We start from the raw sequence: 26,535 nt of genomic DNA, 5'->3' as shown, positions 1-26,535 counted from the left end.
CAACTGCCCTGGGGTTTCAGGCTATTTCCTGTGAACACCCCCCACCCCCGCTCTCTTTCCATCCCCATTGCCATTGACAGCATACCATAGGGGCTGAAATAAGGGTCAGGGTGTGACCCCTCTCTTCATGAGCCTACATCTGCTATTGTGCATTTCTCCTCACTCTCAGAGAACAAATAAGCCCTTGCAAACAAGGGGAGTGACCTCAGTTGAATTCTTTTCTCCACTCTCTATTGTTTTTCTTTTGTAGCACTGTTTGATAAGCTCTTCTTTGTCCCCTAAATAGTGCTGCTCTGAACTACTGACCAGGATATAACCCAGGCAGGAAGCAAATTTGTCTGAGATCCACTCTACTTCCAGAAACCTTTCACAACCAGTCCATCAAGGAGCAAACTGCAATCTGGGAACCTGCCAGAGTACTCTCCCAAGAGAGGTGCTGGGGAGCATTGCCAAGGCTGCCAGCAGCAGCCCCCACTGCAGCCCCGAGCCCCCTTCCCTGGGGCTGCAGAAGAAAGACGTGACTGACCTTCGCTGGAAATGTCTGCTAGTTCCAGGGAGCAGGCCAGCTGCAGGCACAGAATGTTAATAGTTACGAGGTGGTACTACAGATGCCTTATACTGGCACAACCCCAAAAGGCCCAGTGTACATTTTCTCTTTCTAGACTAAGAAACCTGAGAAATCATGAGGCTCAGAAAGTCAGAGATGTCACAGGAGACCGGACATTCTCTCTATGCAGGACTCTCACCTGGGGATCAGAGGTAAATAAGGACACCGAGGATGGAGGGGTTTATTAGCAGGCCATCGTCCTCATGCAGCCTTTGGTCTCCTTTCTGCAGATATTTTTCATAACACAATACAGGTTTTCCCCACTCTAAGAAAGTAGAGCATTACCATAAAACCTTTCATAAGCTGAAATGGCATAAAGTGAAGAAGCAATTGCTATTAATTTATATGGAAAAATTTGGAAGCATTTCCAGACCACAAAATAACCTACCAAACCACACCAAATAACACATAAAACCTAAAATGACACTAACATGTAGTAAAAGTAGGAAGGCTATAATAAATACACATGCTTTTTACACCCATCAATCATTCAACCAATAGACTTTCCACTTTACCCATTACTGGATTCTACCAAAAAGAAACCACTTTGCCCTAGTAGAGCCAATTGTAACCTCAGCAGCTTTCAAGATGCTTTCTCTCTGAACGTAAATAGTATGAATAGGGGACGCAGGCAAGTTCAATGCACAGTATCTTTATTTCATTCACCACGATTGAAATGTTTAATGATGTCTAGTTTTACACTAAAGGTAACACTCGTAAGAGTTCTCTTAGACTTTTCTAATACCTTAGGACACATTTTGCTAACCGACGCACAAAATAAATTGAGATAAAGCACGGATGCTCAGACAGTTCAAAGACTTGATGCTGAAATGCTGAGTGTAGTTCGTGGGGAAGGAGCTTGGTAAGGCCACTCTTGCTGCTCAGGGTGCACTCTGCCTATATAATGGCTCCTGAAAAACAAATGCTGAAGCTTTTTGCCTTTTTTGCATAAGTGAAAATCCTCTTTGGATTGCTTTCTGTTAGTGAAAACAGGTACTAATGTAGGACTTTCATCAAAGCAAAGTGGCTATAATGCAAACTTTGGAAAAGAGATACTTGATTTCGTTTGCCAGTTCCTAAACAGGCTACTCCCTTTAAATAGCCATCAGATCCCATTTTGAAAGCAAATAAAAAGCACAGAAGTTCTGCAGTGCTGCTCTCCTGCTTCTAGTTTCCCTATCTTTCTATTTTTCTGTGAGCAGACACGCTCTGGAAGCAATAAACAGCCGAGACTTCGTTGTGACTTTCAAGTCTTCAAGTCCTTTGCTCATTTTTCTATTTGGTTGTTTGTATTCCACTGAATTGTAGGATTTCTTTATCCTTAATCATAACTATTATGGGGTATACTCATATGTGCTGCAAATATCTTTTTCTGAACTATGGTTTTATCTTTTCATTTGTGTTATGCTATGTTGGTGAAAAGAAATCTTTAATCTTAATGGAGTGAATGTATCATTTTTTTCCTTATAATTTGCAGTTTTGATGTCTGATTTAGGAAATCATGGTCATAAAGCTATTTCCCTGTATTTTCATTTAAAACTTCTAAAATTTTTAAAGTTTAGCATTTCACATTTATGTCCATAACCATCTAGATTTTTGTGCATGGTGTGTTTACTAATGTTTTGTTTAGAATTTTTGTATCCATGTTCATGAGTGAGACAAGCCCAAGATTGCCCTTTCTCATACTGGCCTTTTCTGGTTTGGGTTTCAAGGTTATGTTAGCCTCATACAACAAATTGGGGAGCATTTCAGTCAGGGTTCCCTAGTAAACAGAGGCACACTTGCAATAGGAGGATTTATTTACAGGGGGATTTACAATGTTGCAGGTGTAAGGGGACCCAGGGCACAGGGCCATCATATGTAGCTAGAGGCCCCCATGCTAGCACTCTTGAGCCTGAAGGATGAGGGCAGCCACCTAGGAGTCAGGAAGCCTCAGGCAGCCCGCTTATGGAAGAACCAGGGAAGAAATACCATGACCACAGTCACCTTTTGCCCTCTACCTCACTCTAGGCACCCTGTTTGGCCAAATGCAACAGTCAGAGGGTGCAGATGCCCCACTGATGGAGTGCACACAGGCCAGTGTTCTGGGGCAGCACAGAGAAGGGTATGAGTGGGACTGAGGGGCAAATGAATGATCCAGCATAGGGAGATTTCCCTTTGTCTTAATTCTCTGGAAGAGTTGCTAATTTTTTACTTTTTTGTCCGTTTATTTTAAGATTGGGAAAGGGAGATTCTTTGATCTTACTTCATTTAATTTTCCTTATCCAGACACCCTTTCAAAGTACAGTTGATTCTGTCATTGCAGATTTGATGGATAAAGATTTGATAGGAGTACATATGCATAAAAAATGAAAACAGTCTTGGTAGTTAGAAATATGGGTGAAATTTTTTTCCTAAAATTTATTTTAATGTAACATTAAATAATAATATGAAAGGAAATCAAAAGACAGTCTAGAAAATAAACGGTTTTTCCCTTTGAGCCATTGTGCATTTTAGAATCATAACTTCAAGAATAGAGAAGGTCTTAGAATATATCATATAAATAAAAGTTGCGTCATCTTTGCTTTTATGCCCTCTGCTATATTTAAAACCAACAAGTTTCAAAATGTTTGTGGAATTTCATATCAACTAACGAAAAGAATAACATTAATTGACATTAATATTATTTTTCATAGGTATTTATTTTAACTTAATTTACCATTGTCTAACAGGTATTTGTGTATATTTAATTTTACCTTTTGCAGCTCTTTGGTCTAAATTTTATAGAATAATTTCTTAAGGAAATGTTAAATAATATTAACAAAGTTACCTTTAGAAATATTTCTGGCAATTTTGACATGGTATGAAATGTCTCAAACACACACACATATACAAACTAATGCCGTTTAGAAAAGTTAAAAAAAAGTATTTGTAATAAAAAACTCATACCTAATTATTCCTCTGAACTTCCCCATTCAAATACCCCTGGGTTTTGCAAGTCCATGAGGAAAGTGAAAAGAACTACTATAAACAGAATAATTAAATCTATACTTAAAGTTACACAAAGTACAGAAGCCCAACCTCATCAACATGAATGGAGAATATTCATTTTCATAAATTCATTACTTTAACATTTTTGGATGAAGAGCCTTCTAGAATGGCTTCGTTTCTTCCCTGCCTTCTAACGGGAGTACACTGAACGAGCCTTGGCCTTGTCTGGATGTCTCTGAGCAACTTTTATGTTGCAGACAGAAGTGAGCCTGAAATGTCATTGAAGGAGCCAGCTGAAGATGGATAAGAGCCCCTCGGCCAGTTCAGAGGCTTCAACTTCACAGCTTTGTCAATACAACCAGAGTGGACCAAGGTGGACACTGACTCCCTTGAACCTAATTGTGGTGGTTTTAGAACATCTGCAAATCCTTTGAGACTCTCCTCTTTAATACAGGTGAGCTTGCATGATTTGCTTCAGGGAAGCAGAAGTGATACCTTGGAACTTTGAGGATTAGGTTATAAAGATGATCCAGCAGTTACCTAGCTCCGCCCCCCCCCCACCCCCCTAGCATCTTTGGAGCCCTAGACACCACATGAGACCAGAGAGAGATGCAAAGAGCCTTGGCTACTCCCATATATAAGAACCACCCAGCTGAACCCAGTCAACCCCTAAAAGCACAGGTGACAATAACGATAAATGATTGTTGTTTTACACCACTAAGTTGGAGTGGGAACTGGAACCCTAAGTAAAGTTATCCATAGATAAGAATGCCAATTTATAAATTTGTAATGAACACCATGATGTCCATGGTGACCAGAACACACCTATTGGTCCTCAGTGCATACTCTCCCTGTCTTAGTTTGTGTCCTCCCAGAAGTAGACCTTGAGACAAGGATTCTAGCGAAAGCAATTTATTGGAGGTGACACCGGGCATCACCAGTAAGTGTATGGAGTCACAGAAGAGAAGGAGGCCAAAAAAGGGTACAGAACAAGCCAGTTTCTACTGTCAGCAACTAGAACTCATTCCCACTGGTACCTCTGGGAGACTGTAGAATATTGTTCAGAATTGTCCCAGCAGATGGGTATTTATCTTCCAACTTCTCAACAGTCATTGATTGAGGGCTGCTCCCAAGAGGCAGAGAACCATTAATTCCCATATTAATGAAGTTAATTTACCACCCCTTCCACTTACTCCTCTAGCATTCAAGCAGAGAAGACTGGAAGTCCAAAGAGAATTCTCAGGAGAATTGCAAGTGCTGGCAGTTGGGACCAGGAGGCATGGGAATATTAAGTGCTAGTCATGGTCAGAAGTTTCCTACTGATTTTGGAATCAGAAGGAGAGGAGGAGGGTGACACTAAGTGAACTTAGTAACTGGTAGCTGCTGTTGGACCGTTGAGTAGTGAGAGTCAGCTGCACTCAGCTACATTGCAGGCACTCGCCCAGTGCACTGGGTACCTGCGCTGGACAGTGAGGACACCAGCCCATGCAATCCTGGAGGTGCACTGCATTTGTACCCACTGCACTCTTCATCGGTGCCAGACTCCACACAGGACTCTCTCTGCACCACACTCCTTCTATGAGCACATGCAGATGGATGGCCACACCTTGTTTTCCATGTAGGTCTGACCCTGCCCCTCTTAGAGCTGCATGTTCTCAAGTGGCTTCAGCCTTGCCTTTGCAGACCACCTCTCAGGATGGGTAGTTGAACACTTGACATTCCAATCTAGCTTCTTCTGTGTGTTCACTCAGTCTGAGTGTCTGTGTCCACCCTGATCTGCTCATAGGGAAAAGCCAGAGATTCTGTTTGGTTTTGCCTCGTTCTGGGTACAGGGTCTTTCTTTCCTGCTCCGTCTTCTCAGAAACTGTCTGAAGACTTTTCCCTTTTTCTTTGTCTCAGTGTCCAGGGCTGCTGAAAGGCATAGGTGTACAGATCAGCATTGTCCATTAGAACCTTGTGCAATGACAAAAATGTTCTATATTTGTGTAGTCCAATATGGTAGCCACTAGTTACATGTGGTTATTGAGTAGTTGAAATGTGGCTAGTGTGACTGAGGAATGAAATTTTATATTTCATTTCATATTATTTGATTTAAACTTAAATGGCCACCTGTGGTGAGTGGCTACCATCCTAATCAGCACAGGTGTAGATCCATGGATCCTTTGGATCTACTCTGGGACCAGCTTCTACTTGAGGGTCTCATTCCCTCTCTATTCCACACCAGAACAGGTCTCCTTTTGCCTCCTCCTGCAAGGATTCCTCATCTATTTCTCTAGTCCTTATTCTGTGAGGTTTGTCTCTGCTCTGTCATCTCCACTCACCTACCATAGCCTCTGGGATAAGAAAACACTTGCTCTACACAACAATTAAGGTTTGAAGTTTTTCACTAAATCTGATAGCGTGGGGTGTGGGCTGGGGGAAGGGTGGGAGTGCCTGCAGGTTTCCTGTGAGAAAGAAGAAAATGGGAGAAATACCAGGAAACATGTACTTTTGCAACCCTTAACTGTAAGTTCTAGTTTAGAGGAGGCAGTTAATTCTACCTCCGTTTTAGTTGACTACAGATTTGAGAATCTAGAATTGTAAGCTTTAGAATAGTCATGGAGAGGTCTTTTTAAAATGTATACTTCCTGGACCCCAACTCTAGGAAATACTGATACAAAAAGCTAGTGGCTTAGGAATCAGTATTTCTTGGAGTTTCCGCATTGAGCTAAGTCTGGGAACTGCTTTAATCAACAAACTGATGCTGCACTTCAGAGCTTTTGAGTTGGCCCCACTCTATTAAGTCCCCATGGACTGCTCTGCTTTTCAAATTCTTATGTCCACTTTTTCAGTTTTCTTCTTCACTCCTGCATTTACTGCCACCTCCAATTTCCTTCCCTTTTCTTCCCCCATACTGCTCCAAAAGTTAGAATAATGCATGTAATATTAGTAAATAAACTCTGCCTTAAGATTGGAGATTTCCTTCTATCTCTAAAGTGTCCTGCAATGCATAAACTGTGACATTTGCTTTAGTTATCTTTCTCTCCAGGAGTTTGGCCCTTCTTTCCTTGCTCTCTAAAGGCAAACTACATTTTCTTAGATATATTTTGTGTGCCAGTGCCCACAGTGTACTTATTAATAGTTCGAAATTATCACAAGTTCTCATTTGGCAGTGATTTTTATATTTGCTTCACCACCTCTGCTTTAGCATTGCCAAATGTAATGGTCTAGACTTTGTATTAAAAAAATAACTCCTTCTGGGACAGTTCTGGAAATGTTTGGCACATGATTAGCATCTATCTATGGATACTTCTCTTGAGAGATTAGAATTCTTCCTGGCATGCAGGAATTGTGTCCCAGGAGACCCACACCCTATGGCCAGCATTATGTAAAGGATAAGACAGCTCAATGGCAAACATCCACCAAAAATAATTCAATCAATAAAAAGAGTGGATTATGTGTATATTGCGTATATGCAACTTATTTATAACCAAGGAAGAGAGGCCCAACAGAAGGTTGCAATATGAGAAGCCAGAAAAATAGCTCTGAATTTATATTGGGGGAAATGATACATTCTTAAATGGCTTGCTCTGGAAATAAAAATGGCTCTTTCTGCCAGCTGTTGCTTGTGGGTGGGTGGACACTACACATTTAATGAAGTTGTTTTCCGTGGCTGCTGTCAATGTAAGAAACATCCATACCTGTAGAGAAGTTTAGAGTTTTTTGAGCCAAACTGACGACAATTGCTAGGAAGCAAAATCTCAATTGGTTAATAAAACTCCAGAGAATGGCAGTTTTTCAGCTTATTTTATATATTAGAATCAAAGGAGGAGATGTAAGGAGGGTTACATGAAATCCATTGGTGGTAGATTAAGGGGGTGGGAGAAAGGAAAGTGGGGAAATCTCTGGGATTGGTTAAAAGGAAGAGATATATACTTCTTTTACATTGGTGGGTACAGGATAGTTAATAATTAACATTTTACAGCACATAGAAATGGTATTCTGGGAACAAGAGAACAATGAGGGTTCTGTCTGGTGCGATGGACTGTGTCCTGATGGGTCTGGAAAAAAGGATTGCTCTGACATTCCAAGGATATATCTTAGATACACAACGACAATAGGCTCACTTAAGATAAAGATTGGCCTTTGTTTGTCAAGGAAAGTACTGGCCAAGGATGTGACTACTCACCATGACCCCTTTTAATTAGTAGTTTTTTGTTTGTTTGTTTAGGCCATCCTCTATGATTAATTTCAGTCTCTGAGTTTGTAGGACCTACCATGCTAGCCTCCTCTGAGTTTGTCAGGTTCAGTATGTGGTCCCTTTTTCAACCACACTGCATTAGATTCCCTTTTGTGGAACTCGACTGGCCTGCAGGTGGAGCACTCCATTCTGTTATCATCCTGTTTCCTTATCCATTCCATTGCCAAGTGTCAGTCCTGCTGAGAAGGAATTCCTGAACCAACTGTGATGCTGAGGGTTGAGGCGATCCTTACGGAAAGCCACGGGTAATTTCCCAATTCCCCGCATATTTCAACGATTAAAGCTCACCAAGGCTTGGGATCACCGTTCGGAAACCACCGGTGTCGGCGGTCTGCGAGCGGGGATCCCACCCCACCCACTCTGAGCCCTGCTGGGAACTGTAGTTGATGCGTTGCGCAGCCTGGCCGCCAGGGTAGACCCGGGACTACAAATCCCGGGAGGCAGAGCGCGCCGCGCCTGCGCTCCCCGCCCCTGCGAGGGTCGGGCGGGGAAGACGCTCCCCTGCCGGCTGAGGAGGCTGTGGTGGCTGCGGCTGGCGACATGGACAACGCGGGGAAGGAGCGTGAGGCAGTCCAGCTGATGGCGGAGGCCGAGAAGCGAGTCAAGGCCTCCCACTCCTTCCTCAGAGGGCTGTTTGGGTAAGCGTCAGACCGCGCGTGCCCTGAGGGAGTTTCTGTCCCAAGCTCCTTCCCCGGCTGGCTGCCCTCCAAGCTTCCCTTGGAGCCTCCTAGATTCCTCCAGAGATTCCCTAGGGCCCCCAGGCCTCGCCATAACGCGATCTCTAACCCCCTCAGATCGCCCCAGGCATCCCCTACGCACCCTCCAGAGATCCTCTGGGGCCCCCAGAGCCCCCCCACCCCCCACTGACCCCCTGCCCTTTCCGTGACCCTCGGAGCACGGCGCTATTCTTGCATTGGTGCGGGGGTTCCCACGGCCTCACAGGTCCATTGCAGCCCAGGGTGTGCGTGGGCCTTCACCGCAGTGGCGAGACGGATTTGTTCATTTCACCGCATAGCTCCGGAGACCTGTGCCAGGTCAGCGGGAGGAGCCGGAGGGACGGGTCCTGGGACTCCTGGCCCGTGCATCTGGGGGTGGGGGATTGTCCCGCTGGGCAGTGGGCCCCGCGGAAGAGCAGACGGCCGCAGCGACCCCCTTCCAGTGTTCATATGCCCATTTGCCTTGCGCCAAGTAGAGATTTAGTAAGTATTCGTTGTATGAACGAATACGTTTTCTCAGCGTAATATTTTTCCTTCACCACCGCATCTTTTGGGAATCCTTTAATTTCCTATAATTCTTCCATGTTCTTCTAGGGAAAGTTTTACATTCGGACTTCCCAAAAAGCACTGATGGTTTTGGAAGAATTATGGGTGGTTGAATATGAATGATTCAGCTGTTTAGGATAAGAGGCAGAAATTTCATGGTGATTTTTGTTTTTGAACGTGAAAGATCCTCTGTAGACACCAGGAGCACATTCTGAGGACAAAGTGGCAGTTTTATTTCTGTACAATTTCAGTTTGGAATTTGCTTGTTTTGCCAGGTCTATTCTTTTGGTTATAATGTTTTACCCTTGTTGACACATCTCCAGGAAATGCTTAAATGCAGGTTTCATGCGATGCATAAAGGTAAAGTAAGGGTTCCTGTCCTCAAGAACTTCTCAGAGGGCATTTATCCCAGCAGGGTTCTAAGTTTCTCATGTATGTGTAGTTAAATACGTATAGCAATAAATTGTAAGTTTGTTCCCCTTTAAAAGTTACCACAGTACATAAGGAGTACTGCCTAACACTTGATGTGAACACTAAACAATCGTTCCTTTTTCTGATTCAGAAAATGTTTAAAATTTATTCAGATAAAATTTAATGTCATAGCACCTCATGCCATGTCACAGCGTATTTCAAGTCAAGATATCCTTTCTGGGAAGAGAATTTGTAATTGGCAGAAGAACAAAGCATTTTAGCACTTGATGCTTGTTTCAGGGGAACACACTGCTTTTTGTGAAGAGGTGTTGCATTACTGTTTTTTATGAAACTAGACCAAATATTGAGTCAATAATCCTAAAAGGATTTTGAAGCAAACTTTTTTGTTTTTAAACATCTTTTTTTCTTCTTGACTGTTGATCACCTATTTCATTGACAGACCATATAGGAAGACTTTCATCTTCACCATTCACACTCAATTTATACCATCCTAGCCCTGACCTGGATACAGCAGATCAGTTTATTGTCCTAGCTTTCAGACCTGGGGCAAGTGACTTAGCCTCTCTGTGCCTCAGTTTCCTCTGCTATAAAAAGAGGTTAAGAATAGTATATCTAATAGTGAAGGTTCAATGAGTTTATGTTTGTAAAATGTTTAGAACAGCTGGAAATAATTAGCATATTCATCAAAATTGTCAGTCCCATTTATTTGTCAAGGAAGCAGAAAGCCAGGCAGATTAAATGACTTTGCCAAGATTTCAGAGCCAAAGACCCTGTGGACTGGATCACTGTGGTCTTTTAATAAAATAAAATATTTGAAAGAGCCATACAAATGTTATTTATAAATGTACCATATAAATGTTATTTATGTTATGAAGGACTGTGTTATTAGATCAGTGATACTTGGCTGCAGGAAAGGTTGGGGAAGAAGAGTACTCAGAGTTCTGTGAGTTTTAATTGTATAATTATTTGAAGTAAAAAAAACGGCCTAGTTTCTTTCTCAGTTACAATGGAAAGACAGATTTTGTATCAATTTTGGATGTTTAGAATCTTACATTATATCTGGCGTTACTTGCACCTACCGTGTTTCCCCGAAAATAAGACCTAGCCAGACAATTGGCTCTAATAAGTCTTTTGGAGCAAAAATGAATCTAAGACCCAGTATTATATTATATTATATTATATTATATTATATTATATTATATTATAGACCCGGTCTAGTAAAATAAGACCAAGTCTTATATTAATTTTTGCTTCAAAAGACGCATTAGACCTGATTGTCTGGCTAGGTCTTATTTTTGGGGAAACATGATATCCCTCTTTCTAGGGTGGAATACATGTTACTCCATCCTGCTTCCCCTTCCTCATCTATAGAATTTTCCCATGTACTTGTTATTCTTTATTTAAACCACAGTGTAGTCCATCTCCATGTCAAACTTCTGAATTAACAAAACACACATACTGATAGGAATGTCATCTGAGACCATATATTTAAGAGCTGACCAATTAGTGCTTTAAAGGGGACAGGTGATGCTGTTTTGAGAATGTGGTAGCCATTAAAATTTGCTCAGTATTTTGCAGAGATTTCACATCATAGACTTACTCTTAAACTGCAGATTAAAACCTATTAGTTCAGAAGGAGATCCAAGATGGCAGACTAGATAAATGCTGTGCTTGCCTCATCCTGTGAACATATCAAAATTACAACTATATTATAGAACAATCAACCTGGAGCACCATCTGAAGTCTAACTGAACAGAAGTTTTATAATTAAGGATATAAAGAAGAAGCCATGTTGGGACTGGTAGGAGGGGCAGAGACGTGAAACGGGTTGGTCCCACACTCACATGTGGTGATTGAAAATTGGGAGAGATATCTTGGCCACAGAGGTTCCCCACAAAGGAGCGAGGGACCCCAGCCCCCCATACCAGGTTCCCTAGCCTGGAGTGCTGGTGCCGGGAAGAGGAGCCCCCACAACTTCTGGATATGGAAAACAGTGGGAATTCTGACTGCCTAGGTGGGACGGAAGGTTGCGGGAAACCCAAACATCCTCTTAAAGGGCCCGTGCAGGCACACACCCTGGGCTTTGGTGGAGGAATGAAGGCTCTGGTGCATCAGAGACATATGGTGAGAGACTGAGTTGTGTAACTTCATGACGAGGACTGACGGGATTGTTCCCATTTTCTCTGTGGGGCCTATCTCCCGTGCAGCCAGCAGGCGGGTGCCATTTTTCCTGTGTTGAGCCTGCCCCCATAGGCCAAATATGCATCTGACTGGCCTGGTGAGCTCTGCTGCTCAGCCGTGCTGACTGATTGAGACCCTGCTTTACCCAACCGCGTACCACAGGAGACTTTAGCAGCAGCTGAACCTTATGGGAGCTGGCAGGTGGCAGCAGGTCCTCAGAGTGTCCTGGCTTTTTGTGGAGCCACCCCAGACCTGCTACTGGTGGCAGCTGTCCTTGGTTTGTAGCATGGCCTCTCCCACGCACCTCCAGATACAGCACAGGCAGTGACCAACTGTGGATCACTTTGTAGCTCCTATCAGGTAGTCCCCGGCTGGTCACAGGCAGTGGCTGACCTGGCCCTGCACCGAGCCCTTCCCAAGAGCCCCCAGAACCAACATACTTGCGGTTTGTCTTTAGACTATAGCAGAGCACCACCCAGTTAGCCACACAAGTGGCACACTCAAAGGGTGGTCTCAATAGGCACCAGAGCCCACTTGGGTGAATCCTGCTCCCTGGGGTAAGCCCCTGCACAGCAACCCACAAGCTGTGGAAGTGGCCAAACCCCACAGCCAGTTGGCCTGAGGGTCAGTACTATCCACTGACATGCCAACAGCAATAAAGGCTCAACTGTAACAGGAGGTCACACACAATCCATACAAGGGACACTCTTGGAGCACTTGACTCAGGTGACCAGGGAGACTGTGCCACTGGGTCCCATAGGACCCCTACTATCTGGCAAGACTGGGAGACATAGCAGCCCTACCTAATACATAAAAACAAACACAGAGAGGCAGTCAAACGAGGAACCAAAGAAATATGTCCCAAATGAAAGAACAGGAGAAAACGCCAGAAAAACAACTAAACAAAATGCAGGCAAGTAACATTCTAGGTATAGAGTTCAAAACAATGGTTACAAGCGTGTTCAAAGAACTTAGAGAGGTAGCAAACATTAAAAAAAAAAGGACATAGAAACCATAAAAAGAACCGGTCAGAAGTGAAGAATACAATAACTGAAATGAGTATACAATAGAAGGAATCACCAGCAGACTGGATGAATCAGAGGATTGAATTAGCAATTTGAAAGACAAGGTAGCATAAAACACCCAATCACAACAGTAATAAAAAAGAAGCCAAAAAATATGAGGATAGTTTAAGAGACCTCTGGGACAACATCAAATGTAACAGCATTCACATCATAGGAGTGCCAGAAGGAAAAGATAAAAGCAAGGAATTGAGAATCTATTTGAAGAAATAATAACTGAAAACTTTTCTAATCTGGCAAAGGAGATAGATATACAAGGCCAGAAAGTGCAGGGAGTCCCCCCCAAAAAAACTCAAATTGGCCCACACAAGACACATTATAATTAAAATGGTAAAGGTTGGGCAGCTGGTTGGCTCAGTGGTTGGAGCACAGTGCTCATAACACCAACACCGCCAGTTCAAGTCCCACATGGGCCAGTGAGCTGTGTCCTCCACAACTAGATTGAAAACAATGACCTGACTTGGAGCTGAACTTCGCCCCGCCCCCCAAAGGGAAAAAAAAAAAACTAGATTGAAAAAACAATGACTTGACATCTGGAAGAACACACTGTTCCCCAATTAAAAAAAAAAGAAAAAAAAAGAAAAGGAAGGCAAAGATAAGATTATCAGCTGATTTCTCAACAGAAACTTGGCAGGACAGAAGGGATTAGCATGCAATAATCAAAGTGATGAAAAACAAGGACATACAACCAAGAGTACTCTACCCAGCAAGGCTATCATTTAAAACTGAAGAACAGATAAAGATCTTCTCAAACAAGAAAAATCTAAAGGAGTTCATCAATACCAAACTAGTATTACAAGGAATATTAGAGGGACTTCTTTAAGATGGGGGGCCGAGGGGATAAAAAAATATGAATAATAAGATGTCAATAACTACATATCTATCAACCATTGCTTTCAATGTAAGTGGATTAAATGCTCCAATCAAAAACATGGGGTGGTTGAATGGATAAAACAAAACCCTAACATGCTGCCTACAAGAGACTCACTTCAGATTAAAAGACACTCAGACTGAAAGTAAAGGGGTGGAAAAAGTTATTTCATGAAAATGGAAATGAAAAAAAAAAAAGTCAGACAAAGTAGACTTTAAAAAAAGGCTATAACAAGAGACACAGAAGGACCCAGTAATACCACTTCCTGGTATTTATCGGAAGAAACCCAAAACACTACTTCAAGGGGACATGTGTATCCATATGTTCATTGCAACATTGTTTACAGTAGCCAAGATGGACGCAGCCTGGGTTTCCATCGATGGATGAATGGATAAAGAGGAGGTGGTACATCAATACAGTGGAATATTGCTCAGCCATATTCCATGAAGGGAATGGGTTCTTTCCATCTGTGGCAGCATGGATGGACCTAGAGGGTATTGTGCTGAGTGATGTCAGACAATGAAAGACAGATGCAATGTATTTTGCTTATATGTGGAATCTACAGAACAAGATAAACTAACAAAACAGAAACAGACTCATAGATAGGGAACATTGTGATGGTTGCCAGATGTGAGCGGTGTTGGGATGGTGGGTGAAAAGAGGGAAGGGATTAAGAAGTACAAATTGGTTGTTACACAGTAGTCATGGGGATGTAGAGTATAGCATAAGGAATATAGTCAATAATATTGTGATAACTACCTGTGTTGTGAGATGGTTACTAGATTCATCAGGGTGATAGATGGGAGGGAGGTTGTGGGCCAGGATGAAAAAGGTGAAGGGATTAAGAGGTAGAAACTGGTAGTTACAAAACAATCAGGGGGACGTAAAGTGGAGCATAGGAAATATAGTCAATAATATGCTAATAACTATGTATAGTGCCAGGTGGGTACTAAACTAGTTAGGGGATTCATTTCTTAAATGATATAAATGTATAACCATATGCTGTACACCTGAAATTAATATAAAATAATGTTGAATGTCAACTGTAACTGAAAAATTAAAATGGGAGGAAACAGTGAAGGGCAATAGGTGGGTGGTCCAAATTTCCAGGTTTAAAACAAATAAGTCATGGGGATGTAATGTACAGCACAGGGAATACAGTCAATAATATTGTGATATCGTGGTACAGTGTCAGATGGTTGCTGGACTTATGGTGATCACTTCTTTAGGTATATAAATGTTGAGTAACTTGTAGGAAGTCTGACAATTAAGTTCGCAAACTTGTTGCAACCATGTTGCTACCTTTTCTGATATCAGAGGGATTATTCATTATGAATTTGTACCAATTGGACAAACAGTTAACCAAGTTTACTATTTGGAAGTGCTGAAAAGGCTGTGTGAATAAGTTAGATGACCTGAACTTTTCTCCAACAATTCATGGCTCTTGCATCATGAAAATGCACCAGCTCACACAGCACTGTCTGTGAGGGAGTTTTTAGCCAGTAAACAAATAACTGTATTGGAACACCCTCCCTACTGACTTGATCTGGCCCCCAATGACTTCTTTCTTTACCCGAAGATAAAGGAAATATGAAAGGAAGGCATTTTGATGACATTCAGGACATCAAGGGTAATATGATGACAGCTCTGATGGCCATTCCAGAAAAAGAGTTTCAAAATTGCTTTGAAGGATGGACTAGGAGCTGGCATCAGTGCATAGCTTCCCAAGGGGAGTACTTCGAAGGTGACCATAATGATATTCAGTAATGAAGTATGTAGCACTTTTTCTAGGGTGAGTTTGCGAACTTAATTGTCAGACCTTGTACATGTTCTGTTAAACTTCATTTCAGGAAATTATGCTTAAATGTAGATACCTTTGTCATACAGCCCTTAAATGTCTCAGATTGTTTCGTGTGTCTGAGAATCTATGATGATTTTTTTTCTTTTTTTGGTTGGTTGATTGTTTGTTTGTTTTGTGTTTTTTTAATTAAAATTTATTGGGGTGACAGTGGTTAGTAAAATTACACAGGTTTCAACTGTTCAATTCTGTAATATATCATCTATATATCACATTGTGTGTTCACCACCCAGAGTCAGTTCTCCTTCCATCACTATATATTTGACGCCGTTTTCTTAAATAAAGTGAAAATTTCTCAGAAAATTGAGTCCCAAGTCCAAGGCAGAATACTGAGACTATATTTGTCAGTAGAGGCATGTTCCCCTGCTTAGTGTCTGTCTGCTGCTCTGGTGGGATTTCTCTGAGGCTTGGGAGGAATGGTCTGTTCCATCCTGGAAGCATGCAGCTAATAAATGACAGCATTTATTTGTAGGTAGTTTGACTCCAGAACCTGCATCCTTGCAGGTTACACATCCTGTTAATGGTGTGTGAAGAAACAGAGGATCTCAATCTAGTGGTTTCTGGTATTTGGTGTAAATATTCAAATTAGCATTCTGAAAGTATCTCCCTGGGGTTTCTGTGTCTCCCCTGCTGTAGATATCTCTACTTCTTGCACCATGTGAAAAAAGTTTGTTTTTATAAATACATTAAACCCAGAAATAAAATAAGTTTGAAAAGGGTTATCTAGGCAAACACCAAATTTCTAGAAGCTATGATTACAGAAATGAAATATCAGATGAAAATAAATTGCTTATGGAGGGTAAAATATATCAGAGAATAAATAGTTCTATATGATTGGGTTGTTATGGTATAGTAAGAAATATATATTTGTTCTTCATCCTGGGTTTCTGGCACACAACTCAGAAAACCCTTGTAAGATCCTAAGTGATGAGGGTGAGAGAAATGCATCTTCTGTTATATATGCCCCTTTCAAGCATACCTGACTATATGTTAATAAGGTGACTCTTGGTAGGTCCCTAAATGGCTACAGAGTGTGGCAGGTTGTTAGAGGAACCAACCACGTGATAGGAGAGTTAGAACTTTCAGTCCCACTTCCAACCTCCAGGGAGGGGAGACAGGCTGGGGATTGAATTAATCACCTATATCCAATGATTTAATAAATCATGTTTGTGTAATGAACCTCCATAAAAACTAAACGGCAGGGTACAGAGAGTTTACAGGTTGGTGAACACATGGAGGTGCTGGGAGGTGGCACACCCAGAGACGAAGTACAAGCTCTGTGAACGGTCTTCCGCCATACCTTGCCAGTGTGTATTATTGCTTCCATTTATCTATTCTTTAGTTATGTCCTATGTAATAAACTGGTGATAGTAAGTAAAGTGTTCCCCTGAGTTCTGTGAGCCATTCTAGCAAGTAATTGAATTTAAGAGTTACGGGAACCCCTGATTTATACTCAAGTTAGACAGAGATGCTAGTGCCCTGGGGACATAGTACTTGCAATTGGTGTCTGAAGTGGGGGCGGGGGCAGTCTTTTGGGACTGAGCCTTTAATCTGTGGGGTCTGTACTAACTCTGGGTAGTGTCAGAATTTTAAATTGTAGGACACCCAACTGGTGGCCACAGAAAATTGGAGAACTGTTTGGTGTGGAAAACCCACCACACATTTGGTAACAGAAGTGTTGTGAATAGAGAAACAGTGTTTCTTTTAATGGTAGAGATATTTTAAGCAGAGTTTGAATTTTTCACTCCTTTTCTGGAGGCTTTCTATATTTGCTTGTTGTTTTGAGGGGTACATGGAGAAGCTTTTTTTAAAAAAGTCATGTAGATAGTTTCTTTCATCAAGACACAGAGGAATCAACATTATTATTGAGGCCTGTGTGCCAGGCCCTGTGCTGGTCACTTTCCCCAGAGAATCGGTCCAGTGGCTAAAGTGATGTTGCTCATAAATAATGTGAAGGAACTGTCCTAGTTGGTGGGGTTTTTCTCAGAGGGGTCCTGGGCACCACTAAAAACGATCCTGTTTTCAGTCCTTTGACATAGTGTGATATCCCTTCAGGGTATTTCTGAAGGTAGAGCTGAATTTTGTTTTAGTTTTGCTTTCACATCATCACAGCATTGTCATTGTCTTTTAGTAGTATTTCAAATCTAGTATTTTGTGATTTTAGAAGCAGTTTTATTGCTACCTCAGTTGTCACCTTTTCTTTTCGGTGCATTTCATGATGTGTGTGCCATCAGTCTCCGAGGATTCTACTTTAATGTCTCCATCTTCCCACCCACTGTTTTAAAATAGCGTGTTCTATAGTGGCCAGTGTTTCACAGTGCTCCAAAATGTTCTTTAAGTTGGGTGATAATATTGATCTTAAAAATAAAACAACCAGATATTTTACCAGCAAAATTGGTTAATTTGGGAATAGAGAATTTCAATTCGGGACAAGCAAGCTATGGCAACCATAGGCCAATCTGGAGAACAAAAGGAGAGGAGCTTGCTTTTATTAGGTTTTAGAAGGAAATTGGGGAGGGTTGTTTTGAACAAAAATTCACAAGAGAGGAACAAGAGTTTGAGGTTTTGGTGGTTTCTCATTGGCTGCAAGCCATGGTTAGTGTGTTCCTGGGGCAGGGAGGGATCTTCCACCTTTTTCTTAAAAGCAGAAAACTCAATTCCCATGTGATTAATGTCCTCCCTTATCAAAATAATTCTTCCTTTTTCCTGCTGTTTATTCAGGCTGTAACAAATGGTAGGTGGGTGAGATGTTCCTCAGGGCTTACCAAGTCCATTTTAAATGAGGTTTTCTTTATTTTCACAAGGAAAAACCAAGACTTTAGATTATTCAAGGATTAATTGGTTTTTAGAAGATAAATGACTTGTCTGCATGTAGATGTCATCTGAGCTCTTTGAAATAATGGGCTATAATCTTTCTGAGCTGATTTTGCCCACAGACATCTAAATGGGAATAAGTAGGATGGGATAGTAAAGAGAAGGAGACTTTCATGCTGGTCGCAAGACACAGCTCCGCTACACTGGCATCTGGTGGGACTGACCAAAGATTCCTCAGTGGAAAATGAGGGGTGAGGGTGGACACTCTCAGATTTTTTTCCAGACGTGAAAGTTTAATTTTTTCCCCTCAGCATTCTGATCTTCTGTGGGCAGGAACTTTCTTTCCTTAGTGTTTTCTGGCACACACTGATCTCGATGTGTAAATTGTAAGCCACACCTGGGCCTACCAGCCCCACTACTCTGGGACTATTGACACCGAGCTGCATGCCTCCAAGCTGGCATTTGAGGCCTGTCTGAGTTCCTGGCACATGTGTATGCCCTCACTCGTGTTCAGATCATGCCCACTCATCAGCCTTGACCTCTCCTGTGTCTGAGTTCCTGGCACATGTGTACGCCCTCACTCACGTTCAGATCATGCCCACTCATCAGCTTTGCCCTCTCCTGTGTCGTAGTCCTTATGCTCATACTTCATTCTCACTCATGATGTGTACTATACAGTTAGAGTCAGCTGTGTCGTGGTTTCCTCTGTGTTTATAATGTACATAGACAAGATAGAGAGACACCTTTAATAATGGGGCCTTCGCTTAGTGAAAACAAGGTTGAATTTGAAAACTGGTGGAAGTTATAGAGGATTATTTTGGCTTTTATGTAAAAAGACATTTCTGAGTGTTGAGACGGTTTTATCTGCAGCCCCCCCCCCCAAGAGCTCAATCTCCCCCTTATTGGAGCTGTTTCCGGCAAGCTCCCCCTAAGAGCTCTGCCCCCTCCTCCTCCCATACCTTATCAGAGATGACTCCTGCAGGCACCATAGTTAGAGGCCTCCCTGTCAAAACAAAGTTGAGGGATCACAGCTGCTAGGGACAAATTTCCCTGGCACCCTGGCCAGATTCCGCCCCCCCAACCTGGAGGCCTAAGCATATAAAATAAAGCCCTTGACCCCAGTCAGTGCTCAGTTCTTTGGGAAATATCCCACTGGGCCCGCTAGTTTAATAAAGCTGAGTTCTCCTTGCCCTCTGGGTGCGGTTAGTGTCTCCGTCCTCACCGTTTTCCTGCAACATTTTGGTTCCCTGACCGGGAAATCCAACCGTGATGGCCCTTTGCACCACCAGTGTGGGGTGAGAGGCGGGCCGTGGGGCAACGGGAGGCCCGAGAAGGGTGTAGGCGCGCCCCGCCGATTTTGGCGGACCCCGGACCGGGCTTCTTCGGGCAGCCGCGGCCTGCGCCTCCCCAGCTGGACCTGCAGAGAGGGACTGAGGACAACCAGCCGGATCCACCCGTTGGACCAGGTAAGCCTCGAGGCCATTGTCCGGAGCCAGTCCTGTCCCATGTGACAGTAGAGGAGCCTGATCACCTCCTTGTAGGTTCTTATAACCTACCCAGTCAGGGACACCCATGGAAGGGTGTCAATCTGGTGTGTGAGTGATCGTGTGTCTGATTGTTTGATTCCATTGTTTTGGCTATGGCAACCTGGATATGCTTCTCCCTGATTCTCAAAGAGCGTCATTTGGCATAACGGTTATTCACTCCATGGAATGGCCTGGTCTGTGAAGTTATTCACAATACACTGTAGCCAAAAACGCTCCTAAGTTCCCGCGAGGGATGCCAGCAGGGCAGTACCTGAGTAACTCCCCCTCCTCCCGTCTACGCTATGGGAGGGAAGCAAAGTAAGCCTGCAGTCTTAGACTGTATGTTAAAGAATTTTAGAAAGGATTTTTGCGGAAATTATGGAGACTGCATGACCCCAGGAAAAATTAAGAACCCTCTGTGAATTAGAATAGCCCACTTTTAATGTAGGCTGGCAGTCAGAGGGAACCCTAGACCTGGCCGTCATCCGGTGTGTTTATATTGTAGTGACCGGCAATCCTGGTCACCCGGTCAGTTTCCATACATTAACTCCTGGTTGGAAATTGCCAGGATCCTTCCACTTTGGGGTACAGTTCTGCTCTAGTAAAAAGGGACAGTGCAGGATTCTCGTAACCCAGACTCCAAAAGAAACTCCTAACACCCCTCCGACAAACCCCCTTCACCAAGAGGACACAAGAAAACTCCACTGAATGTTTGAGGACAGACGTCTGAGTGCCAGAAAAACATTTCGGGGAGCCTTGATCCTCTGCGTTTGGAGACAGTGCAAGTTGCAGCGCCAGAGGGAGCACCGAGACGCACTTCTGGAACATAGAGTAACAATCACAACCCCACATTTCAGGCGAGTGCAAGTGGGAGGAGAAGCGACCCAGGCCTAGGCGCTGCGTGAGCGCCCTGCAGCCAACATAAAAGCCATCAGAGCCTGCGTGCGGCTTTTCTCTGCTCTCGTGTGTCCTGGAAGCAACAGCCATGGTGGCTCCCTCCGGGCTTGCAAACCCAGCTGCCTCCAGCAGAACAGCGAGATAATGGAGGAGAGAGGCTCCTGTCTGGGCTCCCCCTCACTACCCCAGTCCTGGGAAGCAGCAATTTCAGCAAGAGTGGACCCGGGCACCGGGTGGTGCTACACCCTCTGGCCCTGGACCCAGGGAGCCTTGCGGAGAGAGGACGCAGCTCGTAGCGGGGGGCCCAGGGGAGAAGGAAAGACAGCCCCTTTCGAGCTTCCACGCATCAGCCTCTCCAGGGAGAGGGCCAAATGCCAACGGCGGTCAGCACCCGGCACCCCCGCCCCCTCTCCCCGGTCCTGAAGCTTTGAGCGGCAGCTCTTGGGTCCCTGCTCCCTGCTCGGTTGCCACTGAAAAAGCCTGGGGGCTTCCCTCCCCCCGCCACGCCCCGCTTGCGCTCCCTTGTCGAACCTAAACAAAACCGTGGCCTGACTGCAGCCTCTGGCGGAGCCCTCCCAGCTCGGCTTGGGAACCTGGGAACACCCTGGCGGCCACCCCCGCTGCCCCCGCGGTCTGCGACCCCAGCCTGGGCCTTGCCCAGCCCCCAAACTACAGTAAAACCAATTTTGCTTGAGTAATGCGAGAGAAAAAGAAAGAACAAGGACCGTCAAAGGAAGGCCCCGCCCAGCTTCCTACCTCTGGATTTCCCTTTGTTTGAGGGTGCTGCAATTGGTGCCCCCCCCCCCCCCAGTGGTGCAGCGGTAGAATTTTTGCTTGCCAAGCAGGCGACCGAGGTTCAATTCCAAGCCAGGGAAATGGTCGCCTTTTCACTCCCGCGAAGGGGAATTTAAAGACCACATTTAAACTTTGCATACAAGTTAACTTTTAATTTTTGTATGAGGCATTTTCTGCTTACAAACTCCGCGACAGTTTTGATGTTCTGGGTGCAGCATAATAAGCGATATGTAAAAGGTCTCTGGGTTTTTTAGATGAGGACTATTTAAAGGCTATCGTATATAGTACCAAAAGAAACTACTGCCACAAAACTGAGAAGCAGGCAAACGACGTACTCAGTGTCTCTGAATGCACACCTGAGAAATTTACTGAGAGCTGCTTGGGAAAAGGCTGATTTTGTGAATCTCCTGTCTTTTAACGAGCTTGGTGCCCCTGTGCTGATTGGCTTCTGTCTGACAGTATTGGGACACGCTTCTTTGTTACTTGGTTTGTCTAAACAGCAGCTACAGATTTATTGCTTATTATTTCCTTCTCATTTCTTATAAAAGTGCGATGCACGTATGACTTCTCCTCAAGCTCCCAAACAAAGATTGCATTGACTCTAATGTTACTTTACTACCAGATGGAGAACCCACCTGTAAAAGGGAGGCTCACCTACTTCCATCAGCAGGAAGGAAAAGAAAAGTTGACCTGTAATTTTGCTGAGTTTGAAAAGGAACAAGAGGAAGACACTAGGGAAAATCAAAGTGCCGATATCAGTGCTGGATGCACCAGCCACAGTTCTGCTGTCTGATGAGACAATCCAGGGGTAATCTTGTTCCCAGAGTCACTGACTGCAGCTGCACTGACAGCAGTTTTCCACCCAAACTTCGAAGCTGCTTATACAACATACGGCCTTAGGCAACAAGAGCTAGAATTTCAAGGACTCCAGCTATAATCATTCATAACCCCTCACCATTCACAGGACAATGGACCAGTCTTATCTCAGATGTACTACAGACTCTGGCCTCAGTGTCTCCTGGAAGCTTTGCATGGCCTACCAGCCTCAGAGTTCAGGGAAAGTAAAATGCATGAACCGTGCCCTCAAAGAAACATTGTCTAAGCTATGCCAAAAAAAAACCAAAAAACAAAAAAAAAACCTCCCTGGGATGGATGACTCTATTCCCCTTAGGTGCCCTCCGCTCCCGGTGTAGTCCTAAAAAGGATGGTTTTTCCCCTCTAAAATTCTCTCTGGCCGGCCTCCCCAGTTGGTGTCATCCATTCCAGGTAGCCTCAGAGTAGTGGGTAACTCCCAGGTCGGCTTGTCGCCCTGGGAAGGATCCTTGCGAGCCTGCACTTACATCTACTGGAGAGAACTCCTGATGCATTAGGGACCACCGTCCATCCCCACCTTCTAGGTGACAGGGTCTAAGTCAAGATTAGAGACGTGAGCCCCTCCACCCAAATGAACAGGCCCATGAGCAGTAATCCTTGTCACCCTCACTGCACTTAAGGTCTCCAGAAACACGCTGTGGATTCACCACTCCTGAGTCAAGCGAGCAGGGTCGGACCAGCCTGCCTGGACTTCTGGTCCAGTGCCCGACGAGCCCTTCTCAAGACCACGCTTGAGAAGACCGCCTGATTGGACCCCCACCCAGCGGGGTCTCCTCCTGTCCGGATTTCTGCTATGGGTTTCTCCTCTACTCGTATTCGCCTGCCTGAGGCCCTCTGGCTCTTAGGCCTCCTTTGCCTTTTCCCCCTTAGGTCTCCTCAAATTGTCCCTGCTTCCGGGGGTCCGGAACAAGAGCCTCAGACCTCCCAGTTCCCCTGCAATCTCTTCCCTCCGCAGGCCCAAACTCCCGGATGCCCAGGACCCTACCCCACGGCTCAGAGCCTCCATCGTCTCCGACACGGTCGGTGCCCCCCTGGCTCCTGCCTCGAACTTAGCCTGTTACCAGCCCCCTGGCCTTGCCCAGGCTCCCGGCACCCGCGGCCAGAGCTTTTCTGCACCTTTGCCCTTCTGCACTCTCTTCTGTAACGGAAACTACCCATACAGGTGTTGGAGTGCATCATGGTAGAGGTGGCTACGTCCTCATTTTCATTCTCCTTCTGCCCCGTTTTGCTGACGCTGAATTCCAGTCTCGGGTCTTTCCTTCCCTTCGCACCCGTTGGGAGGCTTTCACCCCTTTCCTCATAGGTGCTGGCATCTTTACAGGGAGCCCTGGATCTGCTCACGGCCGAAAAGTGCGGGACCTGTCTCTTCCTCCAAGAAGAACGTTGCTGCTACATAGGCCAGCCTAGGATCCCCACCACCAGGGTCCATGAGCTCCGGGGATCGCGTATAGAACTGCTGCGAGGAGCTTGCCTCCTGGGGGTTTAGCTTTCAGTCCTGGACTTCCTGACTCCCCCTTACTCTCCATTTTCCTCCTTACTGCCATCGGCCCATACATCTTTGCTGCCCTTGTCCGCGTCATAGAAGGTGCCGTGTCCCGTCTAACCACTGCCCACGCCCTTGCCCTGCGGGGCTGTCGCTCTCTGTTTAGATGATGATCTTTCGGGGTTCCCCTTCCGATCATCAACAGGGGGAATATGTTGGGACGGTTTTTCCTGCAGGCCCCCCTAAGAGCTCAATCTCCCCCTTATTGGAGCTGTCTCCGGCAAGCTCCCCCTAAGAGCTCTGCCCCCTCCTCTTCCCATACCTTATCAGAGATGACTCCTGCAGGCACCATAGTTAGAGGCCTCCCTGTCAAAACAAAGTTGAGGGATCACAGCTGCTAGGGATGGATCTCCCTAGCACCCCGGCCAGATTCCGCCCCCACCCCCCAACCTGGAGGCCTAAGCATATAAAAGTAAAGCCCCTGACCCCTGTCAGTGCTCAGTTCTTTGGGAAATATCCCACTGGGCCCGCTAGTGTAATAAAGCTGAGTTCTCCTTGCCCTCTGGGTGCCGTTTTTGTCTCTCAGTCCTCACTGTTTTTCCGCAACATGAGTAGCTAAAGCTGTCCCATCAATGGAATCAGGTAAAGAACTTTCCAGAACTGTATGTTCTGGAAGCAGCAGTGGAGTTCTCTCTTTTCAGGATGTTGTAAAATGTATTTCTACACTGGGTGAGCAGCTGGACCATATAAGGCTCCTTCCACTCTGGGGAAGGGATTGTTCCTTGCCAGAGCTGACAGATAATACAGATCCTTCCAATTTTAATCTTTGAAAAATGTACTTCTCCTATATATCACGTTGTGTGTTCACCACCCAGAGTCATATAGGTGATGTATTACAGAATTGTACACCTGAAATCTATGTAACTTTACTAATAATTGTCACTCCAATAAACTTTAAAAAAAAAAAAATGTACTTCTAATTTCTCAGACTGATATAAACTTTAGTTTTCATGCATAGAAAGGACTCTGGTTAAGGGTGAAGCCTCTGGGGTTAACCAGATCTGTATTTGAATCTCAGTTTTGTGGCATCCTTGCTGTGTGACCTTGAGTTAATTACTTTATTGTTGTATGCCTTAGTTTCCTCGCATTGAAAACAGGAATAAGAGTGTCCTCTTTGAACAGCTGTTAAGATTCTATACTGCTTGTCTGGCACATAATACATGCTCATTAAATATTTATTATTTGAGGGAGGGATTATTAGGGACATGGATGGTTGTTATAGTAAAACTTAATATCATTTTTACATTTTTCTTAGAGGAAACACAAGAATAGAAGAGGCTTGTGAAATGTATAACAGAGCTGCAAATATGTTCAAGATGGCTAAAAATTGGAGTGGTATGTACACAGTTTTTATTTGCTTTTCCAGCAGATAACTTTAAAATCATTTTGAAGGAGGAAATGACTGTCTACTGTCCCCATAGAGAATAAGACTCTTGGCCCAGAGACAGGTGTCAGCGCTGAATAAGTGGTGTGGCCACTGTGCACTGGGATTAAGGGACCTTGATTTAGTGAACAAATTTGAAATCCTGACACAAACTTTAAACATAAGGAACAGGTCTGTTTTAGTTTCTATAAACCACTTTATATAATAGGCACAAAGTTATTAAAAAGAGTTAAAATTACTTGCAATTAAGAAGAGTAATTTTTGCTTCTTACTAATGTGCTCAAATAACTCCATTGCCATAAAGAATGAAAGTTGTAAAACTCAATGAAAACAAGTAGGATAAATAGAAATGCCTGCTTTTCGTTACCTAAAATTGGTTGAGAACTTCTCACCATTCTTTACTCTGAGAACAGCTCTGTAATAACTGATTGTGGTTCCATTAAGAAATGTGACAGTGGGGATGTTATTTGTATAAACCCAACATTGTCATTTTTTAAAGTAATGCTTCTACCCAGTGAAATTACACATAACAAGATCAACAGAATTATTATTTTCATTGGTCCGAGAGGGGATGTCTCTTTCTAATACTGATTTGAGAAACAAATTCATCCCCTCCTCTAGAAAAAGCGCTTATCATGGCTCAGTGGTAGAGTATTTCAAATGGAGATGGCCTTCAACCAGAGCAGGGACATGGTCTCTGGCCCTGGCTCTCACCTACTGCGTGACCTACAACAGGTTCCTTGCCCTCTACAAGGCTGTTTGCTCATTTGCTTTTGCTCCCCCCGCCCCAGCTTTATTGAGATATAATTGACACAAAACATTGTATAAGTTTAAGGTGTATAATTAAGGTGTTGATTTACCTATTTGCTTGTTTAAGACCAGCTCTTTAAAATAATTTCAATGATGGAAATGCTATTGAACTAGATGAATCTGAAAGGTCCTTTCTGGCTCTAAAATTTTTTTATAGGTTTAGTTTTAGGTGAAAAGGATATGTTATGTTTTCAAAATGTACTTGTGTCTAAATTATAATATACTACAAAAAAAAATGGAGGAGAAAAGAGTATTACCTCAGCATTCACATCTTTTGTTTTGCTCATGTCCTATAATCATAGATGGAAAGTGATCTTATCTTAAAAGACAACTTAAATTTATTTTATCTGGTGACCAGATGTTCTAACCTTAAGGAAATTCCATTTCAGA

At 43.8% G+C, this 26,535-nt stretch overlaps 1 protein-coding gene across 4 annotated transcripts in view; it reads left to right on the top strand.

Annotated features, from left to right (window-relative positions):
* The first annotated feature begins 8,275 nt into the window (after nt 1-8,275).
* Nucleotides 8,276-26,535, top strand: part of NAPB (NSF attachment protein beta) — a 45,430-nt gene continuing 27,170 nt past the window's right edge. Inside the window, exons 1-2 of one of the 4 annotated variants that reach the window (XM_074317730.1) lie at nt 8,276-8,455; nt 25,207-25,286. In XM_074317730.1, coding sequence (XP_074173831.1) covers nt 8,358-8,455; nt 25,207-25,286 — 178 coding nt within the window. In that variant the 5' untranslated portion in view covers nt 8,276-8,357. Of the gene's footprint in view, nt 8,456-19,672; nt 19,784-25,206; nt 25,287-26,535 lie in introns of those variants that run through there. The other 3 variants (XM_019718670.2, XM_019718671.2, XM_074317731.1) reach the window with 3 other exon arrangements.

The sequence above is a fragment of the Rhinolophus sinicus genome, linkage group LG13 (genome assembly GCF_036562045.2).
Source record: "Rhinolophus sinicus isolate RSC01 linkage group LG13, ASM3656204v1, whole genome shotgun sequence".
In the NCBI taxonomy this organism is placed as follows: Eukaryota; Metazoa; Chordata; class Mammalia; order Chiroptera; family Rhinolophidae; genus Rhinolophus; species Rhinolophus sinicus.
The sequence above is the reverse complement of the archived record's forward strand: the minus strand, read 5'-3'. Positions and strand labels throughout refer to the sequence as shown.